Genomic DNA, 26,631 nt, shown 5'->3' with positions numbered 1-26,631 from the left:
TTTGATTTGTGTCAGCGATTCTTATGGAAAACAAATCTCAATTTTCAACCTGTTTTCCTGCAGAATTATGTACCAAGCCGACAGGACATCCTTCTGGCCAGGAAGGCCACCAAGGGAATTGTGGAACATGATTTTGTCATCAAGAAGATCCCTTTCAAAATGGTAGATGTGGGCGGCCAGCGCTCTCAGAGACAGAAGTGGTTTCAGTGCTTTGATGGCATCACCTCCATCCTCTTCATGGTGTCCTCCAGCGAATATGACCAGGTGCTAATGGAAGACCGCCGCACCAACCGACTGGTTGAGTCCATGAACATCTTTGAGACCATAGTCAACAACAAGCTGTTTTCCAATGTCTCCATAATCCTCTTCCTCAACAAGATGGACCTTCTGGTGCAGAAAGTCCGCAAAGTCAGCATCTCCAAGCACTTTTCCGACTTCCGGGGAGACCCTCACCGACTGGAGGACGTGCAGGCCTATCTTGTGCAATGCTTTAACCGCAAACGTCGCAACCGCAGCAAGCCTCTTTTCCACCATTTTACCACTGCTATTGACACTGAGAACATTCGCTTTGTATTTCATGCTGTCAAAGACACGATTCTTCAGGAGAACCTTAAGGACATTATGTTGCAGTGAACACCAAACGACTGTTTCACCTGTTTTCAATGTTGTTTGAGATAATAACTTTTTCTCCGCATCGTCCTGTAACGTGACAAGAAATGCCTACTGGACTTTATTTTAATCCTGTTTACCTTAACAAATGTGCAGGAGAAAATAATAGTGCAAAATGTGTTTTGCATCTTGTGTTACAATTTCACTAATGCTCCACTGTTTTCCATCATGCACTCTTTTGTTTGAAAAAGTGAGTCATAAGAGTGCCGTGTCCATTCCATTATTTCAGAGACATGGCATTTAATCCTAAAAGAATGACATAAATAAGTGATTTTGTTTTGTCGGGGATGTTTAGTGAACGCAATGAGTTTGGTAAAAAAAAAAAAAGATCATAATCTCGCCTCTTTTTACAGCTCGATCTCATGAAAATAATGTGACTGTGGCAACATTTTTGCAAAATGATATTGCATGGTTCATTACACATACATGTACTATATCACAGCAGTTCCGAGGTGAAATGTCCACTGAGTGGCGCTAAAAGCAAGTTAAATCCAAACAAGAGTTAAGGGCTGTGTTCGAAATGGCATACTACCCATACTACTCTTACTACTTCTGCCATATGGCAGAAATAGTACGAGTAGTATGGTAGTATGCCATTCCGACCTCAGCAAAGGTTAAAGGTGCACTCAGTAATTTTTTGAAGTATGTCGAAGTGATTTTCATTGGCTTACACTGACACCTTGTGGCTGGAAGCTGCATCATTCAAACACAGTAGTTTTCAGTTATCAGTGCCAGTGTAGAAATTCACTACGCACAGTACGCCAGCATTAATTTGATCCATGAGCGAAAGTGTCCAATAACAGGGCAGTTACTGAGATTAAGCAAATAGTATTCAGATGGTCATGTGATCTTAACATGGCTGCCCCCATGAGGTGCCCCTGCCCCATGTAGAATAAAACTGCTTTTATAAGATTACTGAAATGACTGAACTCTTCCTCTCACATGAGTGTTCATGATTTCATACATATGTTTCAATATTACTATTAATTTCTTTAGAAGCAAAACTTTTTAAATGAGGAAAGAAATTACTAAGTGCTCCTTTAATGCTCTATCGTATTTAAAATAAACAAAATACCTCCCTAACCTAAACCTTAAACCGTAACTTAACCGATAGTGTCAAAAACGCAAAAGTCAGATGAAAACAAATGAGGTTTGTAAGGTTAAATCTCGTCAAGTTAAAGATCAACAAAATCTACCTCCCTACCCTAAACTTTAAACCTAAACCTAACCGATAGTGTCATAAAATGTTAAAATGTGTGGCCTTACAAGTAAAGAGTTTGGATGTCATAAGATTGGCATTGTATGAGGAACAGGGTGAAAAGAAAGTGTTTGTGAACTGATAATCTGCCGTTTTACTTGTGATTTGTGTGAAAGGAAATAAGTCTTTATTGTAGCTCCTCTAGTGTTCGTTTCACCAGGAAACTGCTGTGAAACATCAAGTCAGGTAAAAATTATTTAGCAAAAATGTAGGTATAGTAACATGATTCTGTTAGACCAGGTTGCTCAAACAAGATACACCCAAGATAGACCAGGATACACTCAAACAATGCACAGTAAATTTACACTGGCTCATCTTCCAGATAGCATCCGAAAAATAAATAACAAAGGTGCACTGAACATCCTGCCTGTTTTTGGATTCTGAACCAAGAAGTAAGTTTCATGTTACTTCCTTTTTTTTAACAGATACTTTTTGATATAGAATTTTTTTAGTTTTTTTTTGACATGCAAAATTGATCTTATTAGTAAGCAGGGTTTTTTGTACATAGAGTGAATAGTTGCTTCTGTACATTTTAACCATCTCACCTCTGCTTTTTAACTATACATGTGTCTCTACGTTAAGCTACAGGCTTTGATATATAGAGTAGGGTCAAATCACTGGTTTCGCCTAACACCACTAACTTCAGATGAATAAAGCGTTAATGGTAGTAATTGAATGTCATTTTTGCATAGCGTCTGTACTTTTTTTGACGGTTCATGCAATATAAAGATTCTGACGACTATAACAAGCCTCCCAAACTTTGTAACACACCACTTTAAAATGGATATTATCAAGAGGAATAACGTGGAACTGGTCATTATCCCTTATATTATCAGCAGATATTAAGACTGTAGTTTCTCCTTGGTTTCAGCCAGGGACATGTTTTGATCTCTTGAACTTTTTGAATGGTTTGGTTTTGCTTTTAGCTGATGTGACTGCAAGAAATCCCAGTTTCAAATCCTGGATGAGCCCCCACTTTTTACACCCATGTTGTTTAAATGATTAAATGAATGGGGCACAAAGTGACTTCCTAGTGATGTCTGCCAATGCTGAGGAGTGTTTCTTGTGGTTGGTGGCACAATTTGAGCCGTTTTACGGTTAAATGGTTTTATCATCATAGGTTGTTATTCATGCGCTCCTCAGAAAATGAGTGGTTTCTGTTTCAGCACAAGTGTCGGCTTGTCAGAATTGTTTTTGCCGTTGTTTCATTTCAAGGGTAGCTTGAGATACAGTATGTCCTCATATTTGTGTTATCAAATAATTTTGGGTTTTCATGAGTGCATCTTTTCTTGCATTCTTTCCTTTTTTTGTACTGTAATGGACAGCATCAGCCCTTCATTTCTACTGTAATGATGGACTGTAAATTGTTTCAAACCTTGATGTCCTCATGAAGAAATCAGCACATGACAATGTTGTTCTATGCCCCAGAGGTATTTTGTAAATTCTCTCATTCCTCGTAATCAATGATGGCACATGTTGCTTTACTGAAAGTTGGCTGGCAGGGTTTTAGAGATATCGGACACACCCTAAACTATTGTCACTGAAAGCTAGAAGATCTCTGGATCTCATGCAGAGTAAGAAGTAGATTTAATTCTTTATTTCAAGCCTGTGTTGATGGGAGAGTTTCGAAGTTAAATAGTGGATAAACAGGCCCAATTCATAAATATAAAGGGTATTAAAGGAATCTTTTGGGTTCAATACTAGTTGAGCTGAATTTACAGCATTTGTGGCATAATGTTGATTACCACAAAAAATAATTTTGACTCGTCCTTCGGTTATTTAAAAAGAATTTCAGTTACAGTGAGGCACTTGCAATGGAAGTGAATGGGGCCAGTCCATAAACATTAAAATACACATTGTTTCAAAAGTACACAAGATGTAAACATTATACATGTTAACATGATTTTAGTGTGATAAAATCCCTTTCTAACCTTATCAGGGTAAAGTTATATCCAATATTTCAACTTCACTTCCATGAAACGCTGGTAAACTCTTTAACACAGTAATTTGGGTAAATCCGATTTTATCACACTAAAATCATAAATCATAAATACATGTGTAATGTATACATTTTGTGGCAGTACTTTTGAAACAGTGTGTATTTTAACATTTATGTACTGGCACCATGTACTTCCATTGTAAGTGCCTTACTATAACTACTTTTTGTAAATAAATGAGAGACGAGTAAAAATCATTTTTATGGTAATCAATATTATGTCATAAATGCTGTTGATTGAGTTAACTTTTGTAATGACTATTCCTTTAAAGCTCACAATCAAGATAAGCATATGGAGTGTAATTAATTTGATATAAATTATATTTTGAGAATAATAATTTTAGAAACAATTTCCAATTAAATAATGTGATTTCAATCTACTGATAGTGATTTAAATACTTTATATTTGCTGCTCTGCTGTTTTGTCACTCTTCGTATCTCATGACTGTCACTGTTAACAGGATGTCCACTTTAGCACAGTTTTCAGTAATTTACTGTACTTTTTTCATTTTTATGTTGCTTCCCTAAAGTTTTACATTTCCAGTGATTGTAAAAAGTGTGAAATTTCGGATTAACTGCATTATGTGTGTTTTGTATATAAGAATTGTATAAATTCAATAAAATGTTAATGTTTCATTATACTTGGGGGTTGTTTAGTGTAGTACTACATATTGTGTAACTCAACATGTTTACATATTTTAATGCAAGCTACTGTGAATTGTTGTATAGACCAAAAGACCTTTTTGAAATTAATCAGAAGGTTATTATTTCAGATAGTTTATTTTTATGTTCAAACATATTTTAATTAGTTTAAACCTTTTTGGTTTTAGTTCCTTATTTGTGAGATAGAAGAAAGTTTAAATCTGCTGCTCTTTTTCCCAAATGAAGAACTGAATCACTATCCCAACACTATGCATTCCCTGCACATGGCTTTGGGAGCAAGTTTAAACAGGAAAATAAACAGCGGTTGTGTAAGAGTTAAGTGGCAAAGGAAGTTTTACCCCCAACTGGGCCCTGTGTTCAGTAAGCAACATCTGAACTTGAGGCTTAGATGCGTCTTTGTAGTCAGCTATTTTAGGGTTTATTGTCATATAATAGTTGCTTTGCTGACAATCTTTCATTTCCTGTGAGGGGTCTAATGTTTTCCCATGAACAAAGACGGTATGGTATTATGGTAAGACACATCTAAAATATTCTTGTGCAACCCCTGACAAATCCCATGTGCAAGAGAGGAGATCATGTCTAAAAACAAAGCGTCTTTCTCTGGGCCAGTCGTGGCTTATTTGTGTGAGCTAAGACTTGTGACTTGTGTTATACTTATATTTCCTCTAGGCCTCCTTTCATTGTATTTAAACCCTGATATTTAGAAGTAAATGCAGTCTTTACAAAACTATTTAACTGGTCTTTTCAGTATTAAAGAGTGAGAGAAAATGACAGCTTTAACAATAGTTGGAAAAGTGTGCCTTTGGGAATTTCACTTATAGTTATCTAATTTTGGCAGCCAAAACATTATTAGGACACTGATGTTCAACGTGCAGATGGCAAGAGTTTGTTCATATAGAACAAATCATGTGACTGTTGTATGACTTGGAAATCTCACAAAGTGAAGCAAAACCAAAGCCAACTTAAACCTCCTTGCAACAAGAGCGTCCCCTATTGTTGGAAATCAAAATAAGTGCTTTTTTTAAGCAACCCCACCTAACACAGTAAATCCTGATAAACTAAATCCCACACCGATTCTTAAGAACATGAATACAATAAAATTCAAGAGAAATATAAAGAGGACTGAAAAATCCAATGGCGCCAATATTCCTTGACTTTCACTGTTCAAGTTTTGGGGCTTTGTGGAAACATTTTGTGGTAGAAATAGCACCCTTTATCATAACAGAAAGAGTTTGGTTTCTTTGCCAACTACTTCTCTGTGATTTTAAGTGGGTAATTAAACAAAGTTCAGTTTGATTGTTTTTCTGGCAGAAAAAAATGACCATTCTTGAGTAATATCGTGGTAGCCTACTGTAAATGTTGAGCTCAAAAGTCTGACCTAATGGAAAAACATGATAATAATTTGAATTCTCTATTTATCATATTTAATCCTATCTAAAACTGGGATTTTTTTGATTTTGTTAAATTGTGAAGTTACAGATTGATCTGTCCTGCTTTCACCAAAAAGTACTGATAAAGCACACACAAATATGTATGTTATCCTTTATTTTTTGATGTTAGTCATATGTGGTCAAGAATAACATGCACACTGATATGGGAAGACGTAGGGAAAATGTATGTAACAGAAATAAAATCATCAGTATAAGTTTACAAATATGTTTGGTTGATATCATTAACAGACCATGTAGTGGCTAAATTATCCACTTAATGTCCACCCTAATATTTTTCACTGGACTGGACCTCCACATTTTTAAACTCATTCAGCTTGACCGGTATGACTCATAAAATCTTTAACAATGAACAATCTTCATTGATGAAATATAAAGATATTTATATAAGTAGGCCTATGTTTCATTTTTCAAAAGTTTTAAAGCTGAAATGATACCAACTTGTAGTAATGACCCTATTAATAACTTTTTGATACATTTTAAAGGAGCACTCAGTATATTTCTTCCTCATTAAAAGGGTTTTAATCAAGATGAAATTAATAGTGCGATCATGAGCATTCACATGATATGAAGACTCCAGTCATATCAGTAACCTTATAAAAGCTGTTTTATTCTACATGGAGAGGGTCTCCTCATGGGGGCTGCCATTTTATGATCACATGACCAGCCGGACATTTTCACTCATGGATTACTGAATCATGACTCTACAATTGCATCTGTAAATGAAAACTATTGTGTATGAATGATGCTGCATCCACGGCACTAAGTATCAGTGTAAATCCAAGATGATGCTAACAAAAAAGTTACTGAGTTCACCTTTAATACTGTCTGATTTGTATAGCATGAGCGTGTGCTTGATGTTTGGTTCTGATTCATAGATTTATTCTACGGTATATTGTGTTGTGATTTGTGATTATTGTTGTACACTTCTGCAACAAATATTGCACCACCAAAAAATTATATGAAGAGCTCATTCTGTCACATGAACAGGATGTTGAGCGCGTTAAACCGAGGGAAAGATCAAGTTTTCCATTAAGGGGTGGAGTTTGTTATTTTGGGAGTAAAATGACACATCTGAACCCTTTTAAACAACATGACTAAGTTTTAAAACGCAACTTAATATCTTTATACAACAAAAATGCATCTTTCTCTCAAATATCCATTACACATTAAAACCAACAGACGTGAAAGAGCAGTCAGCCGGACCCCACACACATGGTACGGCCCTTCTCTCGCTCGCAGCGCTTGGTGCCGGGTGTCTTGCACATGGACGAGAGAGTAAAATCTCTAAATTGCCGCAGAGATCATTTCCACCGCTTTTTCACTAGCACAGACTGACAACAGGCGATCTCTAAATGCGAGATACGGACAACATGGAGGCCGATATGGAGTATGATGACGAGGAAGAGCCTTCGTTTAGTGATCCGGAGGATTTCGTTGATGACATCAGTGATGAGGGTAAGAGAGGCCTGTGCTTTAGCTCGACTGCTAACGGTGTGTCAGCCACACTAAACCCGAAAGATCAACATGTCAGCTCGGGAACCAACACTAACCCATTTCGGATAAGCTCAACTTTGTATGCTGGTTAATTGTACTGTTTCAGAGTAAACACTTTTCTTGCGCTAACAGGACAAAAGCATTGTAACATCTTTCGGAAAATGTACCCGCGTTTAGTGGAGCAATTGATACATTGTATCTTCAGCCTTTTTTGATGCACAATAAATGGCTCTTGAATCAGTGTCTTTTCCAAAGTACATTGTGCTGATGTAACATCTGAAGCATTTGTAGATGTGTCTGATGATATGAATCATTTATTGGATGATTTCTCCATATGCAGAGCTACTGGGGGATGTTCTCCGGGATAAACCTCAGGAGACTGATGGCATCGACTCGGTCATTGTGGTTGATAATGTCCCTCAAGTTGGACCAGAACGACTGGAGAAACTGAAGAACGTCATCCACAAGATCTTCTCAAAGTTTGGCAAAATCACCAATGAATTTTACCCAGAGGCAGATGGAAAAACCAAAGGGTAATTTTTATTTATTTATTGGGGACAACTAGGGACAGGGCTGTAGCTAGTGGGGTGAAAGATGGTAACGATTCTAGGGGCCCAAGGGTCCAGGGGCCGGATGTACCAGCTATATGTGCGTTACAACTTGGCCTAGTTGTGGCGTAAATGGGCACTAAGTCACAGTTTACACTCTACTAAATATTTGAGCGAGAAGCTCCTGTCACCAAGACAAATTCCTTGTATGTGTAAGCATACTTGGTAATAAAGCTCATTCTGATTCTTCTGATTCTTAAACTTAGGTAGGACGTAACCCTACGTATAAACTAAATATTTATGGAAGACTTCGACCAGGAGTAACGGTTGGAATAAAAAAGACAGACTCATTTAATGACATCAATGAGCTCATGTTTTGGTTGACAGGCTCCGGTCCTTTCGACATACATTATGATGTTGAAATTTACGCTCGTTTACTTTTACGAGAGAGAAAACATTATGTAAAAAAATTACTTCTTCAGCATGAAACCGATCTAACGGTGCAGTTTTCAGGATGCGTTGCCCGGTGTCAAGTTTCAACACAATCAAAATATGTATAGGATATTAAAATGAATAAATGTCTATTTTTCCAGCCTGTTGTATCACCCCTTATTTATTTTAGATACAGTTCCTATTTATTGTTATTTACACAGGGCAAATATACTATTTATCAAATGTACTTTTGTTATGTATCGTATTTTAATGGGATATAATTTATTACAGCTGACGGTTACGTGAACAAACAAGGTTTGAACATCAACTGTAACAAGATCAAACTGAAGTTCATGTTTTTTTTAACACTTCTGTGTACAAATTTGAAGGCTGTTTAATGGATCAATACAGGTAAACATCATATTATGCGATCACTTTACGGAGAGTTTACGACCTACTAGTTAATTCTTGCTTTAAGAACAGGTGGTGCAACCAAATTAAGCACTGACTTAGTTACAAACTAAGTAGTAGTTACTAAGCCCTTAGTGTGAACTTTACATCCCAACTTAGGTGAGACCTTTCGCACAGCTGGTGCAACCCTACCCAGGGGGCCCCCCACAACAAATTCTAAACTGTATGTTTTAATAGGAAAGGGGCCCAGAGCAATGTACAGTCAGGGGGCCCAGATTACCTTGCTATGGCCCTGACTAGAGATATACCAATGTATATAATTTTGGCCAATAACAAACATGTAGTGTTTTGTCTGTTGTTTCAAGAACTGTTCACACTAGAGCTTCAGTTTAGAATCTTTGATGCTGCAAGTCAAATCAGGCATCAAAATATTATAATGTACAGGTGAAATGATGAATAAGTGTTAACAGAAAAGATCGTGTTGCCTAGCTTGGAAAAATACGACTCTGCGGTTTGAATTGGAAAGAAAACGCCTTTAGATTCTCTTTTTATTTTGTTCAACAATCAATTGTGCGTTCCAAATGCATGGTAGTACTTGAACGTGTTTTAGTAGTAATTAATTCTCTTCGTCTACACAGGTACATTTTTCTGGAGTATTCTTCCCCAAGCCATGCTCATGAAGCAGTCAAGAACGCTGATGGCTACAAGCTGGACAAGCAGCATACTTTCCGTGTTAATCTGTTCACTGATTTTGACAAGTATGTTGTGCCAAACTGTAATTTCATTTGCAACTAGAGAGACACATGGCCTTAATATTTATTGCCCTCTTTTTAGGTACATGTCAATCAGTGATGAGTGGGAATCTCCTGAGAAGCAGCCCTTTAAAGATTTTGTGAGTATTTTTTTTCTTTTTCTCAAGAACCGTTCTGTATGCTGCATTGATTGGAATAAAAAATAAAATAAAAAAAAGATAGTCTTTTAGCTTTAGATATTACTATTGTGACTTTATTTCTTGCAATTGCGACTTCAGTACTTGGATTTGCATGATTGCAGCTCACAATTGCGACTTTGTTTCTCGCAATTTCGAGTTTGTCTTGCAAGTACGACTTTATTTCTCACAACTGTGATTTATTTATAAATAAAGTTGCAAGTTCGAGTTTATATCTCACACTTGTAAGTTTCTGTCTCGCAATTAGGGATGTTAATGATTGATCGAAAATCGATTAATTGTCATTGATAATTTGACCGATTAAGCTTATCGATCTTTGATTAATTAATTTCAGGATAAATGTGTTATGAAATCAAGCCAGCAGGCGTTGATAAGGCTGTCTATACAGTCACACGCCACTAGAGGGCGCTTGCAGGCTGCATGTCATTATCCAGTTCACAAAAGACAATGCACAGATCAGAGATGAAGGGGGCTCAATATAAACAGTGTTGGAGCATTCCTCTTTAAATTAACAGAAATGTTTTCTGCACACACTGTGATAGTGTGTTAAAGTACATGACAGCAAGCACTGTTGATCTCCTTGTTTCATCCCAACCTACAATTACGCCAGCAATCACCAGGAAAACACAAATGTACATTAAGCTGACATACGATCGTCACCTTAGAAATGGTATATTAAGTACTATGCTTACATAGCGTGTTAAGATTTGACTTAATTTCAAATAATAAAATAAGTCCAAAGGTCCGAAATATACCATGATCCACAACTTTAAGTTTTAATGAACTCAGATATGCATAAGTGATATCTTGTTTACAAGTTATTTTTAACAGTAGCCTAATTCATTAACAGTAATTAAACAATTCACAAATTTGTACTCAACAAAGCCTAAATGTATGTATTTTAATAGGAAAATGCCAATACTTGCATTCCCTAAGTGTATTCATTTAAATGATATTTAAACAATAGGCTACATGCACATATTATTTGGAGTCCTTCATGTGCGTTTTGCAATAGTAACGTTAACGATTTATAGATTAATTGATCGTTAATTTCCACGGCGATGGATTATGAAAATGTCTGCAAATTGACATCCCTACTCACAATAGTGACTGTCTTTGAATTTCAAGTTTGTCTCAATTTAGATTTTATACAGTTGTGCTCAAAAGTTTGCATACCCTTGGAGAATTGGTAATATATGTACCATTTTTAAAGAAAACATGAGTGAGAAGGCAAAACACATTTCTTTTATTTCTTATGGGATTCATATTCAGCTGTAGGTTATAACAGAATGGCACAATCATAAAACAAACCATGGCAACAAAGAAAAAAATTAAATGACCCCTGTTCAGAAGTCTGCATACCCTTAGTTCTTAATACTGTGTATTGCCCCCTTTAGCATCAATGACAGTGTGCAGTCTTTTGTAATAGTTGTCTATGAGACCCCAAATTCTTGCAGATGGTATAGCTGCCCATTCGTCTTGGCAAAATGCCTCCAGGTCATGCAAAGTCTTTGGTCGTCTTGCATGAACTGCACGTTTGAGATCTCCCCAGAGTGGCTCGATGATATTAAGGTCAGGAGACTGTGATGGCCATGCCAGAACCTGCACCACTGGAGGGTCAACTTGGCCTTGTGCTTAGGGTCGTTGTCATGCTGGAAAGTCCAAGAGCGTCCCATGCTCAGCTTTCGTGCAGAAGAATGCAAATTGTCTGCCAGTATTTTCTGATAACATGCTGCATTCATCTTGCCATCAATTTTTACAAGATTCCCCATGCCTTTAGAGCTCACACACCCCCAAAACATCAGTGAGCCGCCACCATGCTTCACAGTGGGGATGGTATTCTTTTCACTATAGGCCTTGTTGACCCCTCTTCAAACACTGCGCTTATGGTTGTGACCATAAAGCTCTATTTTGGTCTCGTCACCCCAAATTACAGTGTGCCAGAAGCTGTGAGGCGTGTCAAGGTGTTGTCGGGCATATTGTAACCGGGCTTTTTTTGTGGCATTGGTGCAGTAAAGGCTTCTTTCTGGCAACTCGACCATGCAGCTCATTTTTGTTCAAATATCGTCGTATTGTGCTCCTTGAAACAACCACACCGTCTTTTTCCGGAGCAGCCTGTATTTCTCCTGAGGTTACCTGTGGGTTTAATTTGTATCCCGAACAATTCTTCTGGCAGTTGTGGCTGAAATCTTGGCTTGGTATCAAGAGATCCCCGAATTTTCCACTGCTTAAGTGATTGAACAGTACTGACTGGCATTTTCAAGGCTTTGGATATCTTTTTATATCCTAAAGTTCCATTACCTTGTTGCGCAGGTCTTTTGACCGTTCTTTTCTGCTCCCCATGGCTCAGTATCTAGCCTGCTCAGTGCATCCACGTGAGAGCTAACAAACTCATTGACTATTTATACACAGACACTAATTGCAATTTAAAAAGACACAGGTGTGGGAAATTAACCTTTAATTGCCATTTAAATCTGTGTGTGTGTCACCTTGTGTGTCTGTAACAAGGCCAAACATTCAAGGGTATGTAAACTTTTGATCAGGGCCATTTGGGTGATTTCTGTTATCATTATGATTTAAAAAGGAGCCAAACAACTATGTGATGATAAATGGCTTCATATGATCACTATCCTTAAATAAAAGACAGGTTTTTTTGTGCTTGATCAGTCATATTTTGAAAATCAGTGCCAAAATTTCACAGTTTCTGCCAGGGTATGCATATTTTTGAGCACAACTGTATATCTTGCAATTTCGAGTTTCTTGCAATTGTGACTTTATATCTTGCAAGTGAGACTATTCATCCCAATTGTGACTTTATAACTCACAATTTCGTGATTGTTTTAAAATTGCAACTTTGAATCGCAATTTCGAGTTTTTGTCTCGCAATGTTTGAGCGTGTATCTCACAATTACGACTTTATATCTCACAATTATGGGATATAAAGTAAGAATTGTGAAATAAAAATCGGAATAAAATTTTTTAGTTCTTTATTCCGAGGCGGGATCCGACTTGCATAGTTCTGGTTATGGACAATGAAGTACAGAAATCTTAAAGATCTTTGTAGCATTGTTTTACCATTAGTTTTAGCTAGGGATGCTCCGATCAGGATTTTTACAGCCGATACCAATCAGCAATATTCTTGGCACCTGCACACTGTCACTATTAATCTTCCTCTTCCCAGTAAAATCCCTTTGCCTAATTTTGCTGACAAAAACAGTTTGAAAGGCTTAAAAGACTTTAAAAAAAAAAAAAGTGTAGGCTTACAAAATATTCTCTATATTAAGATATATAGCCCTATAAAAAATTAAGCTTAGTGTCAAACTGAAGACAAACTGATAACCCAAAGGTGCAAGTAAGTGTGAAACTTTTTGTTATTGATTCAGTGTTATTATTTTATATAATTATTTATTATTCCTTATTTAATTTCTATATTATTTGTGCGTTATATTTAATACATTATATTACGGTATCTTAATATTGTAAAAATAATTATTATATTTTTAAATTCCTTCCTTGCCTATTCATTTAGTTGGATCATTGTATTAATTTTGAATTTTTCACTTGCTGCTGCTTGAATTTTAATGAGGGGAACACGCGCTCTCTTATCAGGGAAGGAGATGAAAGGAAAGTGGAGAAAGAGCGCATGTTTCTGGACTCTACAGGCGCTACTGTTGTTAATGCTGTTTAATCGGGAGATAATTTATAAAGATGTTTGAATTACACCACATCTTGTAACTCACGTTATTACTGAGATGTCTATGCCCGGCGGAGACTGAGAAGCTGCCACCATGAATGATAATAAGCACCGTTTCACAGCTCGTGGTATTTCCCCCTTTGCCTTGTCGCATGTGAAATGCCACATTAACAATGCAGTACACAAACTTTTCATATTCGCCATACCTCTCCCACTGCATCGTTCTTAACTTCTGAATCAATTATGTTGTCTTACAACACTGCCAGAATGTTTCACACATTCCGTAATGTCATGACAGTGCTGCTGAAGTCTTAAAGGAGTCGCTTGTCTTTTTTGACATGCGCGATCGGTTTATGCGATCGGCCAAATTACCGATCACCGATCGAGCCATAGGATGTGAATATCGGCCAATACCGATTGGTGGCCGATCGATCGGAGCATCCCTAGTTTTAGCCTACATTATGTTTTGGTTAGTTTTGAAAAGTCGTAACCTACATTGACCTGCTATATATAAAATGTGTATGATATAATGTCTTCAGTAGTAGTTCCTTTGCATATACTGTATTTTTTAGTTTTTATGTTTAACTTTGGGATGTAAAAATGCATCAGTCTGACAGTGAAAATATGTATCAATAACTGAATTTAATTTAACCAATTAGAATTCATTTAATAAAACCCAATGTTTATTTCTTATCCAATACACAATTTTTGAGACTGAGTTATTCATGTAAAACCTGATGTATTGTTTTTGTCAATCTACAATGGTGTGAATTGGCCGTCAGTATAATTCAGAATTCAGCATAATTATGAATCGTACCAAAATTATCTGAATTTCAGATTTCATGACATATTGCATCACTTAGTAAAGAATTGTAATCTAAACAACAAGGCAAAAATGTACGTCTCTTGCTTTTGTGATTAATTGATATTTGGTGTTTTTCTTTCAGGGAAATCTCCGTCACTGGTTGGAGGATCCTGACTGTCGTGATCAGTACAGTGTAATCTACGACTCTGGTGAAAGAACGGGCATATTTGCTAATGATGTCAAGGAGCCTATTGAAGTGGAGGAGAGAGCGGTGAATGTTCACCCACTCATCTTTAAAAATGATCACCGTGCATACAGTAAATCCATGCATATTGGATTAAGTGTCTTTCTGTTGCATATTTGTTATAGCGCTGGACTGAGACTTATGTGCGCTGGTCTCCGAAAGGCACCTATCTGGCCACATTCCATCAGAGAGGCATTGCTCTGTGGGGGGGTGAGAAGTTCAAGCAGATCCAGAGGTTCAGCCACCAAGGAGTTCAGCTCATTGATTTCTCTCCCTGTGAGAGGTATGTCATGTAAAGAAATGGGTCCACGTCAGAGTGCTCCAACATATTGAGCCGTCCTGTTGACGGGAGACCCGGGTTTGAGTCCTGGCTGGGTCATATTCCCATCCCTGCCCCCTCTCTGTCACCCCTTGATTTCCTGTCTCTCTCTGACTGTGTTTATCAATAATAATAGTAATGCCAATAATCTAATTATACATAAAAATAGAGCGAAATTGGTCTATATTAGTGATCAACCAGTATGGGTTTTGAATGGCCGATATCTAGAGAGCAGGCTGCCTGATGGCTGATATAATGCAGGTATTTACTGTACATGATACAAAAAAATTAGATATACACAAAATTGCTGAAATTTCATGCAATAGATACTTAAAATTCACAAAAACAGAAATAAAAAAGAATGTTTATCAAGACTATTGGACAAATGTGGAACTGATCCTTGGAGGAAATGCACAGCTTTATCAACCAAGCAGGCATGGTTGTTTGCCGACGCTCATTTAAAAATGGTCAAATTGCAGCCTTTAAATTGAATATAACTAGTTCACATATTTAAGAGAACTTTAAAAAGACTAGGGGAACAGTGTAATCACTGTCTATTACAAAAGGGACTGTCATATCATTATTTTACCTTTTTATTTTTTATCTTGTTAAAGTTTATGTAACTTTAATTTGCAGATATGTTGTCACATTCAGCCCTCTTATGGACACGAAAGATGACCCGCAGGCAATCATTATCTGGGATGTTCTCACAGGACATAAGAAAAGAGGCTTTCATTGTGAAAGTTCTGCTCACTGGCCAATTTTCAAGTAAGTGATCTTGCATAAAAACATTTAAACAACTTTTTTTGTAGGGCTGGGTATTGATACAGATTTCCCGATTCAATTCGATTCCGATTCATAAGCTCTTGATTTGTTTCCTATTTCGATTTTATTCAGTATCGATTCATATGGGTTCATTTGAGTTATATTGTCCCTTTTGCTTACATATAAAATAAATTAGATCCCAGCTAATGCTGTTAATTATACAGGGGACCTTTTAAGAAGATACATTAGGAAAATATATATTTTACTAATTATATTTTATTACTTTTTCATCATTTTGTTCACATTTTGGCTTTTCTGATTAACATTTTTTATTGATTCAACCATTAAATATATACATAGCAGAACACACACATACAGAATCAATATACAACCCCAGCCGACTTCCAACTCCTCAAAGTGTTCTGTCTGGTGATCATAACGCTAGATAGGACCCAGTTTTTCATGTGCTTATTCTCCAAATTAATGACTGCTCCATCTCCCAAGATACAGAGTCTGAGGCAAAATACATATTGAGAGGCCAAAACCTCGCACATAAAACTCTGAATCCTCATCCAAAATTCCTGCATCTTAACACAACCCCAAAAGACATGGGTTGTGTCTCCATCTTCTAATTGCACATTTTGGCTTTTTAAAAATGAACAAATAAATTTGTTCAGTCAATAAATATTATATTTTATTTCATATATTATTTTTGTTACACATTTATTGTTAAATTGCATAATTTGTACTATTTACAAGTATTTCCATTGATTTGTTGAACATGCTAAATCCGGTACTGTCTCTTTAACAAAAACAAAAAAAAACGGAATTTCTGTAAACAGTGCCTTTAAATGAGCGCATGTTAACTAGAGAGGACTCGAATGGCTTTACCTCATCTGTGCGTTGCATGATTAGAATTAAATGTTTTTTTTGTTTTGTTTTTTGTAGTTGTTTTTGATCAACAACTGACTGTAAAGAACAGAAAGGGTATTAAAAGAGACAGTATTCAATGACAAATGAGTTGCGTGGATCTTGTCTTCGGACACACATTACACAGAAAAACTTTTACTCTCAACACGCTGTGAAAGGATCTCGCTGCTGAACGCTTCACGACTAAACTACACTATAACTGGTGAGTGAAATGTAAACATATATCAGCCAGTTGCCAAATATATTAACTTTAGACGCATAGCGTGAAATTTGGTTGCAAATGCGAGTGATTTCCTTTCATTGTAGTAGAGGGTGAAAGATTGATCTTGGGATTTAAGAATCGATATCGAGATCATTCAAATGAAGATTGCGATTGATCGGAAAAACTGTTTTTATCCACCCCATTTGTTTGTAGCTAAATTGTTTAAAGTCATTAGACTCTAATTAATCTTTAAAAACTTTATTACTCTGTTCAGGTGGAGTCCAGATGGGAAATTCTTTGCTCGAATGACACAGGACACCCTGAGCATCTATGAGACCCCAGTAAGTGTCTTTAAAAATTAAGAGTGTGTTTCAGAGGTACAGTTGTTTAACTAAACTTTTTTTTTCCTTTTCGTAGTCAATGGGTCTTTTGGAAAAGAAGAGTTTGAAGATAAATGGAATTAAGTGAGTAGAACAAGAAAAATAAAAGCATAGATCTCTTCTTGCTCTCTATTTGCTATACTAATATAATTTTTGCTGATTTTATATATATATATATATTATACACACACACACACACACACACACACAGTTGAAGTCACAAGTTTACATACACTTAGGTTGAAGTCATTAAAACTCATTTTTTAACCACTCCACAGATTTTATATTAGCAAACTATAGTTTTGGCAAGTCGTTTAGGACATTTGCTTTGTGCATGACATGAGTAATTTTTCCAACAATTGTTTACAGACAGATTGTTTCACTTAGTTGACTATATCACAATTCCAGTGGTCAGAAGTTTACATACACTAAGTTAACTATGCCTTTAAGCAGCTTGGAAAATTCCAGAAAATTATGTCAAGCCTTTAGACAGTTAGCCAATTAGCTTCTGATAGGAGGTGTACTGAATTGGAGGTGTACCTGTGGATGTATTTTAAGGCCTACCATCAAACTCGGTGCCTCTTTGCTTGACATCATGGGAAAATCAAAAGAAATCAGCCAAGACCTCAGAAAAAAATTGTGGACCTCCACAAGTCTGGTTCATCCTTGGTAGCAATTTCCAAATGCCTGAAGGTACCACATTCATCTGTACAAACAATAGTAAGCAAGTATAAACACCATGCCATCATACCGCTCAGGAAGGAGACGCATTCTGTCTCCTAGAGATGAATGAAGTTTGGTGTGAAAAGTGCAAATCAATCCCAGAACAACAGCAAAGGACCTTGTGAAGATTCTGGAGGAAATAGGTAGACAAGTATCTATATCCACAGTAAAACGAGTCCTATATCGACATAACCTGAAAGGCTGCTCAGCAAGGAAGGAGCCACTCTCTAAAACTGCCATAAAAAAAGCCAGAATACAGTTTGCAAGTGCACATGGGGACAGAGATCATACTTTTTAGAGAAATTTCCTCTCGTCTGATGAAACAAAAATGGAACTGTTTGGCCATAATGACCATCATTATGTTTGGAGGAAAAAGGGTGAGGCTTGCAAGCCGAAGAACACCATCCTTACTGTGAAGCATGGGGGTGGCAGCATCATGTTGTGGGGGTGCTTTGCTGCAGCAGGGACTGGTGCACTTCACAAAATAGATGGCATCATGAGGAAGGAAAATTATGTGGATATATTGAAGCAACATCTCAAGACATCAGCCATGAAGTTAAAGCTCGATTGCAAATGGGTCTTCCAAATGGACAATGACCCCAAGCATACCACCGAAGTTGTGGCAAAATGGCTTAAGGACAACAAAGTCAAGGTACTGGAGTGGCCATCACAAAGCTCTGACCTCAATCTGATAGAAAATTTGTGGGCAGAACTGAAAAAAGTTTGACCCAAGTTAAACCATTTAAAGGCAATGCTACCAAATACTAACAAAGTGTATGTAAACTTCTGACCCACTGGGAATGTGATGAAAGATATAAAAGCTGAAATAAATCATTCTCTATTATTCTGACGTTTCACATCTTAAAATAAAGTAGTGATCCTAACTGACCTACGACAGGGAATGTTTTCTACGATTAAATGTCAGGAATTGATAAAAACTGAGTTTAAATGTATTTGGCTATGGTGTATGTAAACTTGTGACTTTAACTGTATGTGTGTGTGTGTGTGTGTGTGTGTGTGTGTGTGATATATATAGATATATATATATAGATATATGTATATATTTTATTATTACTCATTTTATGCCAACAGGGATTTCTCCTGGTCGCCTGGAGATAATATCATTGCATTCTGGGTTCCTGAGGATAAAGACATCCCAGCAAGAGTAACTCTCATGCAGCTTCCATCCAGGAATGAGATCAGAGTCCGCAACCTGTTTAATGTTGTGGACTGCAAGCTTCACTGGCAGAAAAACGGAGACTATCTCTGTGTAAAGGTGGACAGAACACCCAAAGGAACGCAGGTACAAGTATTGTCTTTAAATTACACTTCCACGCTATTGAAACTTTCTGTTCATGGGCTAAAGTGAAACTCTGCTCTGAACTTTGTTCCTCAGGGTGTTGTTACCAACTTTGAGATTTTCCGGATGAGGGAGAAGCAGGTACCTGTGGATGTGGTGGAGATGAAAGGTAAAGAAAAAAGCATCTTGGAGATCATTTCTATGTTTCCTGTTTTAGACTGTTGCGTTTGTTCTGATTTCTCTGCTTATCTTCAGAGAGCATCATTGCCTTTGCTTGGGAACCAAATGGCAGCAAATTTGCTGTGCTGCATGGTGAATCTCCCAGAATCAATGTATCATTCTACCATGTGAAGAACAATGGCAAAATCGATTTAATAAGTAAGCATTCTCATCATAAAAATAAATACTCTGACCAGTTCTTTGTATTGATCTAAAGATTATCCCAAAAATTTATTATTTCAGAAATGTTTGACAAACAACAAGCAAACAGCATCTTCTGGAGTCCACAAGGGCAGTTTTTGGTCTTGGCTGGGCTGAGGAGGTCTGTACTTGTTCAAAAAAAAAAACATTTGTTTCAGTGTGCTTGCTTTTTAAATTTGCTCAGTATAATATTTTTTGTGTTTTTTCCCCCTGTAGCATGAATGGAGCTCTTGCTTTTGTGGACACTTCAGACTGCACCATGATGAACATCGCTGAGCATTACATGGCATCAGATGTGGAGTGGGATCCAACTGGACGATTTGTTGTAACATCTGTCTCCTGGTGGAGTCACAAGGTGATTAATCCTCACATTTTCAATAATATGAAGTGTGTCTCAAACACTCTGAATAATTTGATTTGCATTTCCTGAAGTGAAATTGCAAGGCAGCAAAAGCCTAGTGTTAAAGTTTTAGTTATGTATAAACAAAATTCTGCAGCAATACCACTTTGCCTTTGTCGTTGACGCCCAGCTCAGCATGCTGATGTTTTCTATGCATGAGAATCAAAACATCACGAATTTGCAGTTTAAACATGACTATAAGTGGTTAAATAGGTGAAAATCTGAAAAGACCAATCACAAACCAGTATGCAAATATTATAATGACATCATTATTATGCTTTGGAATGTTTGCTATGCAAAATCAATGCAAGTCATACAGAGATTTCCAAATTGTAATCTTAAAATTTCTTGGTGTAAAGTTTATAAAACCAAAATAGGACACCAAAGACTAAAATTAGCCATTTAACAGATTCACCATTTTTTTTTTTTTTTTTTTTTTTTTTTTTTAAATAGAGTCTAGGGTTGGGGGATATATTGAATATTAACAATATAATAGAGGTAATTTTGCTAACAATGTAAAATTGACCATTATCGTGAATATCGCGATGATTTTAATGTGCTTTTATTTGGTTTTATTAAGTTTCACAAAGAGTGCATCAGTAGATTTTCACAATCCTTCAGGGCTGCACAATTAATCAAAATAACATACAAAATGACAAGTTGGTCATATGTGATTATTATTCCACAAAAGGCTGTGATTTAAAGACAGATAAACATGGTCTGTGTGTGATTCAGAACAAACCGTTGATGCGCTGATCTGTGTGCATGCACATGTCGGCGCTCTCAGATCAGTTCACGTGCATTGTGAAATCAAAGTTTGTCACAATTCGTGCAATTCCATACATTAGTAACTGCTACAAGATATTATACAAATCTACAAACTCGGCACAGAATAACAGAATAGGAGGAGATTTATGGAGGACAAGGACTGCCGTTATTAAAAATAAATATATAAATATATTTGCAAATAGATGTAAAAATTGAAAAAAGTGTACATATAAATACATACATAAATGTTAAAATCTGACATAAGCATTTATACTTTTATTTCCTTGTGTATGTGTAATTGTATTAATTTCCACATTTATTTATTCCCTTAATTATTTATTTCTACATTTATTTATTTATTCATGTACATATTTCCATATTTATTTGTTTCCACATTTATTTTTTTTATTTCTACATTTCTTTGTCCGTATGGTAATGAGGGGGGCGTTCTTTATCCCTGAGGCATAGCAGTCGAACTCAGATTGCTCCAGAGTGGAGTTTGGAGGCCACAGTGACATCTTGTGGTTGACTAAATTAAATACAATATAAACATAGTCACAGATGGGTGTGGGTGTGCATTAAGAGATTGTAAATTGTACCTGTCTGTGAGTTGAGTGAGTTAGGGAAATTAATATCTGCATTGAATGAACGACTTAGTGGTCTTATAACAAAATCTTATATCATTACTGTTTAACAAAATGTATATCTCTGTACAGACTCTTTTAAAAATCCTTGCAGGGATTTCTAAAATGCCTGGGACTGCTGAACATTTTGGCCAACAATCTGAACAAAAAATGCGATTCCAACAGATTTGATAACGGACACTTATTACATTGTCAAAAGCAGTGTGTGCACATGAAATGATCCAGTATCATATTTAATGCAAACGTGCGAATGTTGGCGATAGGAGCTTGCAGATTAGATATAGCCGAACTAGGCAGCTCAGCTCAGTGAGCGAGGGGGAGAGAGAGAGGGACGCACGGCTATTCATTTGGAATTATCACTGCCAGATCAACATGTTATTAACCTATTGAAACCAAACTAAACTCCTTCTGTCTACCCGCCTTCTCCCTCCACTCTACAGTAGGTGTCCACTGGCTTGCAAGAGAAAATCCATTCAATGCCCATGCACAGTGCTACACAGCTGCTGCTTTGGGGCATGTCTGTAACATGTACAGCAAGTGTGTATTGTCTACCACATTGCTTTTCGTATATTACACGGTCATATTATTACATTTCGTATTATTACATGATAAAATCATAATGTATATGCACAATTATGGGAAAGAATATCAATTATTTACACGGGAATGACAGGAATTAACGCATCACGCATTGTAAAGTTGCATACAGCTGATATTCAACAAGATGTGCAATGTGCACCGTAAAGGGCAATTTACATGGCATGCAGTAACCGAGAGTCCCAATTCATATTCCAATATTCTTTTCCAATATACTGGATACTGGGTAGAGCCCAACCGATATGGGATTTTTGAGACCGGTAGCAATTTTAGAGAGGGAAAGTTCACCGATTACCGATATGGTGGCCGATATAGTTCATTTTTGAGCTGGAATGAAAACAGACCTTTTCTATGTGGATTGTTCACAGATTTTGTACCAATATGACTATGCAAAGGTACTCAGAAGGCTGCTTTCTTAAATATTTTTATCAAAGAATATTTGACATTATTATTATACATTGTCAACACATTCTAGAAATAAACACTGAGAAAATAAAGAATAAATAAAAATACAATAAATAGCTTAATAAACATCAGTACTGTATGTTCAGTATCAGTCAGTTGCTTACCATTTAAATAAAGAATAAATATACAATAAATAGCTAAATAAAAATCAGTACTGTATGTTTAGTATCAGTCAAATGCTGACCAGTAAAATAAAGAATAAATAAAATAAATAGCTAAATAAACATCAGTACTGTTTAGTATCAGTCAAATGATGACTGTTTTAATACTGCCAGTCAATTATTGGAAGGTTGTAAAACAAGAAGTTTTTACACCTGCCGAGTCAAGAGATAAACAGCAGCGGTGTTACACTGTATTCTGCTATACAAGTTCAGGGGAAACTTTCAACGGTGGAAAACCAGACATTTAAAAATTACATTTTATAAATGCAATGACTGGAATTGTTCGGTTGAAGGGGGTACCAAACTGTGAATCCTTAACAAAACAGTTTGGTGAATACATGTTTACACATTAGCTTCCACTCAGCTGACAAGGTAGTAAAGTCGCTACGTGGTTAGCTAAATAGCTGTAATCTCATTGTCACAGTGAGTAAAAGATGGACATTGTTTATTTACTTTCCTGCATTGCATCTCACCAACTAGGTAACAACATAGCGTAAAATCAACACTCAACGGACACAATCCACCACCACACCGTTGTCAGCTGAGCTGCAAAAAGATGTTCTGATGTTTATCTTTCAATCTGTTACATTACTGACTGCACTGACAAACTATATCTGGCTAACAGATGTGATAAACATGAGTGACATGGTTGTCAGGGACAGGGTTAATGTTATATTTGTTATATTGAAAATGGAAAATTATGGGGTTATTGTTTAACTTTCCAGTATGTATTTCACAAACTAGTTGGCAACTTACCGAGAAGACACCGCTTAACTCTGCACCGCTGAACTCCACCCTGTCTGGAGAGCCACTGTCAGTTCAGAGTCAGCTCTGTAAACAGTGGAGTCGGAGCACGCTCTGTTGGACAAACTACGCTATGACAGCAATTCAAGCATTGTTTTCTGCATTATATGTTCTGAAAAAGGTTTTCTTATCTGTAAACATATACGCTGATACCGATATATCGGTGAAAGGTTAATATCGGCCGGTAATATCGACCGGCCGATATATCGGTCGGGCACTAATACTAGAGCGTCTTTCATTCAAACAGATCTCACGCATGCACCTGTCTTCTCCATACAGTAGGCCTACTGTATCCAGTGAAACACTAACACAACCTCTCATACTTTAGGGCTCCAGACTGCGACTGTTTTTCCTGTCTGTGTGACTAAATTTTATTATAGGTTGCATTGGTGTGACTTCAGTGTTGGTCAACTTTCTTTCTCTCTCTCGCTCTCCTCATAAGCTGCCATTTTCTGTAAAGCAATATCAACTGGCAAACGCTTCAAAAGTGGAGCGAAACAGCGTTGTGTGCTACCTGCATTAATGGACAGAGTTGCGTGAAGGCAGAGCAGATGCGTTTACTCACGGACCGGTCTTCAGCTCTCAAATGCGACGCGCAGCGTAAATCTTTAACGGTACTTGTCCTCTGGCATCTTTCCAACTATAAACGTGCATATTTAACATGATATTTTTGCTTGTGTACTGAAAGCAATGATAGACAATGCACAATCACTTTACATATTACAAACACACGGCCCAAAGCGGCTGCTCTCAGGTGTTGTGATTTGGGCATTGAGTGGATTTCTTCAGTGTCTGTGGAGACGCAGTGAGAAGTACGGTGCAAGTCACAGAAACCATTTGAATTTGGCACAGAATTCTCTTGTGAAATCCTCTATGAAACCCTCGGTGAGTAATCTAGTTTAAAATCATATTAAATGGCCCGACATTCTGTAAAGCATTGACACATGAACAGGAGAAAACACTGACATGCACATATATAAATTAGCAGTCTTTTCACACATCAGCACCCTTTAAAAATGACCATGAATTTGCTATGGTAACACTAACTGTATTAATAATAGTATATTAGATAAATATAGAATAAATATTATACTAAAACTATGGCTCTATTAAATTTTTTAAAGGCTGCATTAGGGTGTGAGAGAATATCTTTTTTTTTTCGCCAAAGTCAAGCAGCGATGAAGGGGGAGAGCAGGGATAAAACACTTGTGGGTCTTTGCTAATTTATTCAGATATGTCAGTTATCTGTACACGTGTCTTATTTATAACGTCATCGGTTCTGATACAATTAAACTGGAAATGCATATAGGATGATGATATTGACTGTTGGTCACAATCTGGAGCCCTAAAGTATGAGAGGTTGTGTTATTGTTTCACTGGATACAGTAGGCCTACTGTATGGAGAAGACGGGTGCATGCGTGAGATCTGTTTGAATGAAAGACGCTTTAGTAATCAGTATCCAGTATATTGGAAAAAAAATATTGGCAAATACAAATACGCATTGTATTTTAAGCATTTCAATTGTTTTGCCTCCTATCGCCTCCCTCCAATCGAAAATGAATTGGGACTCTTGGTTACTGCATGTCATGTAAAATGGTCTTTTCCGAGACATGGTTGAAAAAATCAATCACAGATGACATGATAAAAATAGAGGGATATAATGTCTTCAGAACTGGCCGCATCAAAAAAAAAAAGAGGAGGGATTGCAGTTTATATTAAATCTAAATTTAACTGCACCTGTATTCAGTCCATCGTTAAATCAAACTGTTTTGAACTCTCAGCCATTAAACTATTTTTCCTAAATGGTTCAGACATCATTGTGGTTGGATGTTACCACCCACCTTCAGCTTCAAGTGAAGCGATTACTTTACTCACTGACTTGCTTCACAATTAGACTAAATCCGAGCTGATTTTAATCGGTGATTTAAACTGGGATTGGTTATCGCTGTCTTCACATCCATTCAAGGATATTTGTGACTCTATTTGTTTGGCGCAACTAATAAATTCACCAACCTTATTAAATGAAAAAGATATGGTCAAATCCACTTTACTTGATGTTTCTTAACAAACGCACCCCACAGATTCTCTGCAGTTTTTTGTAATGATATTAGTGATCACTGTGCAGTAGCTTGTGTGAGAAATTTTGATTCTTAAGAGTATACCACATTTTATTTATAAAAGACAATTTAAACATTTTAATGAACAAGATTGTTTGCACAATGTTTATAACAGTGACTTGCATACTGTTTCGCATATGGCTGATGTTGATCTAGCTTGGGAATATTTTAAATCCACTTTCTTAACTATCTCTGATAAACACGTTCCTCTTAGAAGATTTAGGATAAGTGGCAGAGATAACCCTTGGTTTAATGAGTCCATTTCATCTTCTATTAGACAAAGAGATGCTGCCTGGGTTAAAGCAAAGAAAACAAATAGTCATGTGGATTGGACGCATTATAGAACATTAAGAAATAAGTGTACAAAATTGATAAATTCTAAATGTGACTACTATCTTACCATGATAAATGAAAATTTGAATGACCCTGCTAAGTTCTGGAAATTGACAATCATTTTCTGGTATAAAAAAACCGACTAACCTTCCTGATCATTTAAAAGTGAGTCAGAGTATAATCAAGGGTAAAACTAATATTGTGGATACCTTCAATATACATTTTATTTCAGCTAGTCCAACAATTGATTTTAGTAAGTTGCGGGAACATGATGTAAAAGGAAATGTTGAGCCGGTTGCATGTTGCCTGATGCTCTGATATTTACCTTTCAATCTGCTAAATTACTGACTGCACTGATAATCTATAGCTGGCTAACAGCAAACAGATGTGATAAACATGAGTGACATGGTTGTCAGGGACAGGGTTAACCTTATTTTAGTAATATTGAAAATGGAAAAATATGGGGTTATTGTTTAACTTTCCAGTATGTATTTCACAAACTATTTGGCAACTTACCAAGAAGACACCGCTTAACTCCGCACCGCTTAACTCCGCACCGCTTAACTCCGCACCGCTTAACTCCACCCTGTCTGCAGAGCCACCGTCAGTTCAGAGTCAGCTCTGTAAACAGTGGAGACGGAGCGCGCTTTGCTGGACAAAATACGCTATGACATCAATTCAAGCATTG

The 26,631-nt window shown here is 36.7% G+C and overlaps 2 protein-coding genes across 4 annotated transcripts in view; both read left to right on the top strand.

The window, feature by feature from the left end:
• gna12a (guanine nucleotide binding protein (G protein) alpha 12a) overlaps window positions 1-4,564 on the top strand; it is a 77,295-nt gene extending 72,731 nt beyond the window's left edge. The window contains exon 4 of the mRNA XM_051714064.1: window positions 64-4,564. Coding sequence (XP_051570024.1) covers window positions 64-633 — 570 coding nt within the window. The 3' untranslated portion in view covers window positions 634-4,564. The remainder of the gene's footprint in view (window positions 1-63) is intronic.
• A 2,607-nt stretch (window positions 4,565-7,171) lies between these two features.
• Window positions 7,172-26,631, top strand: part of eif3ba (eukaryotic translation initiation factor 3, subunit Ba) — a 28,314-nt gene continuing 8,854 nt past the window's right edge. Inside the window, exons 1-14 of one of the 3 annotated variants that reach the window (XM_051714048.1) lie at window positions 7,172-7,492; window positions 7,872-8,064; window positions 9,561-9,680; window positions 9,757-9,814; window positions 14,513-14,641; window positions 14,740-14,897; window positions 15,570-15,701; window positions 17,105-17,171; window positions 17,248-17,294; window positions 19,026-19,236; window positions 19,330-19,402; window positions 19,489-19,611; window positions 19,696-19,774; window positions 19,870-20,008. In XM_051714048.1, the coding sequence (XP_051570008.1) occupies window positions 7,390-7,492; window positions 7,872-8,064; window positions 9,561-9,680; window positions 9,757-9,814; window positions 14,513-14,641; window positions 14,740-14,897; window positions 15,570-15,701; window positions 17,105-17,171; window positions 17,248-17,294; window positions 19,026-19,236; window positions 19,330-19,402; window positions 19,489-19,611; window positions 19,696-19,774; window positions 19,870-20,008 (1,632 nt within the window). In that variant the 5' untranslated portion in view covers window positions 7,172-7,389. The remainder of the gene's footprint in view (window positions 7,493-7,871; window positions 8,065-9,560; window positions 9,681-9,756; window positions 9,815-14,512; window positions 14,642-14,739; window positions 14,898-15,569; window positions 15,702-17,104; window positions 17,172-17,247; window positions 17,295-19,025; window positions 19,237-19,329; window positions 19,403-19,488; window positions 19,612-19,695; window positions 19,775-19,869; window positions 20,009-26,631) is intronic. The other 2 variants (XM_051714046.1, XM_051714047.1) reach the window with 2 other exon arrangements.

The sequence above is a fragment of the Myxocyprinus asiaticus genome, chromosome 13, assembly GCF_019703515.2.
Source record: "Myxocyprinus asiaticus isolate MX2 ecotype Aquarium Trade chromosome 13, UBuf_Myxa_2, whole genome shotgun sequence".
Classification (NCBI taxonomy): domain Eukaryota; kingdom Metazoa; phylum Chordata; class Actinopteri; order Cypriniformes; family Catostomidae; genus Myxocyprinus; species Myxocyprinus asiaticus.
Note: the sequence above shows the minus strand (reverse complement) of the source record. Positions and strands in the feature narration are given on the sequence as shown.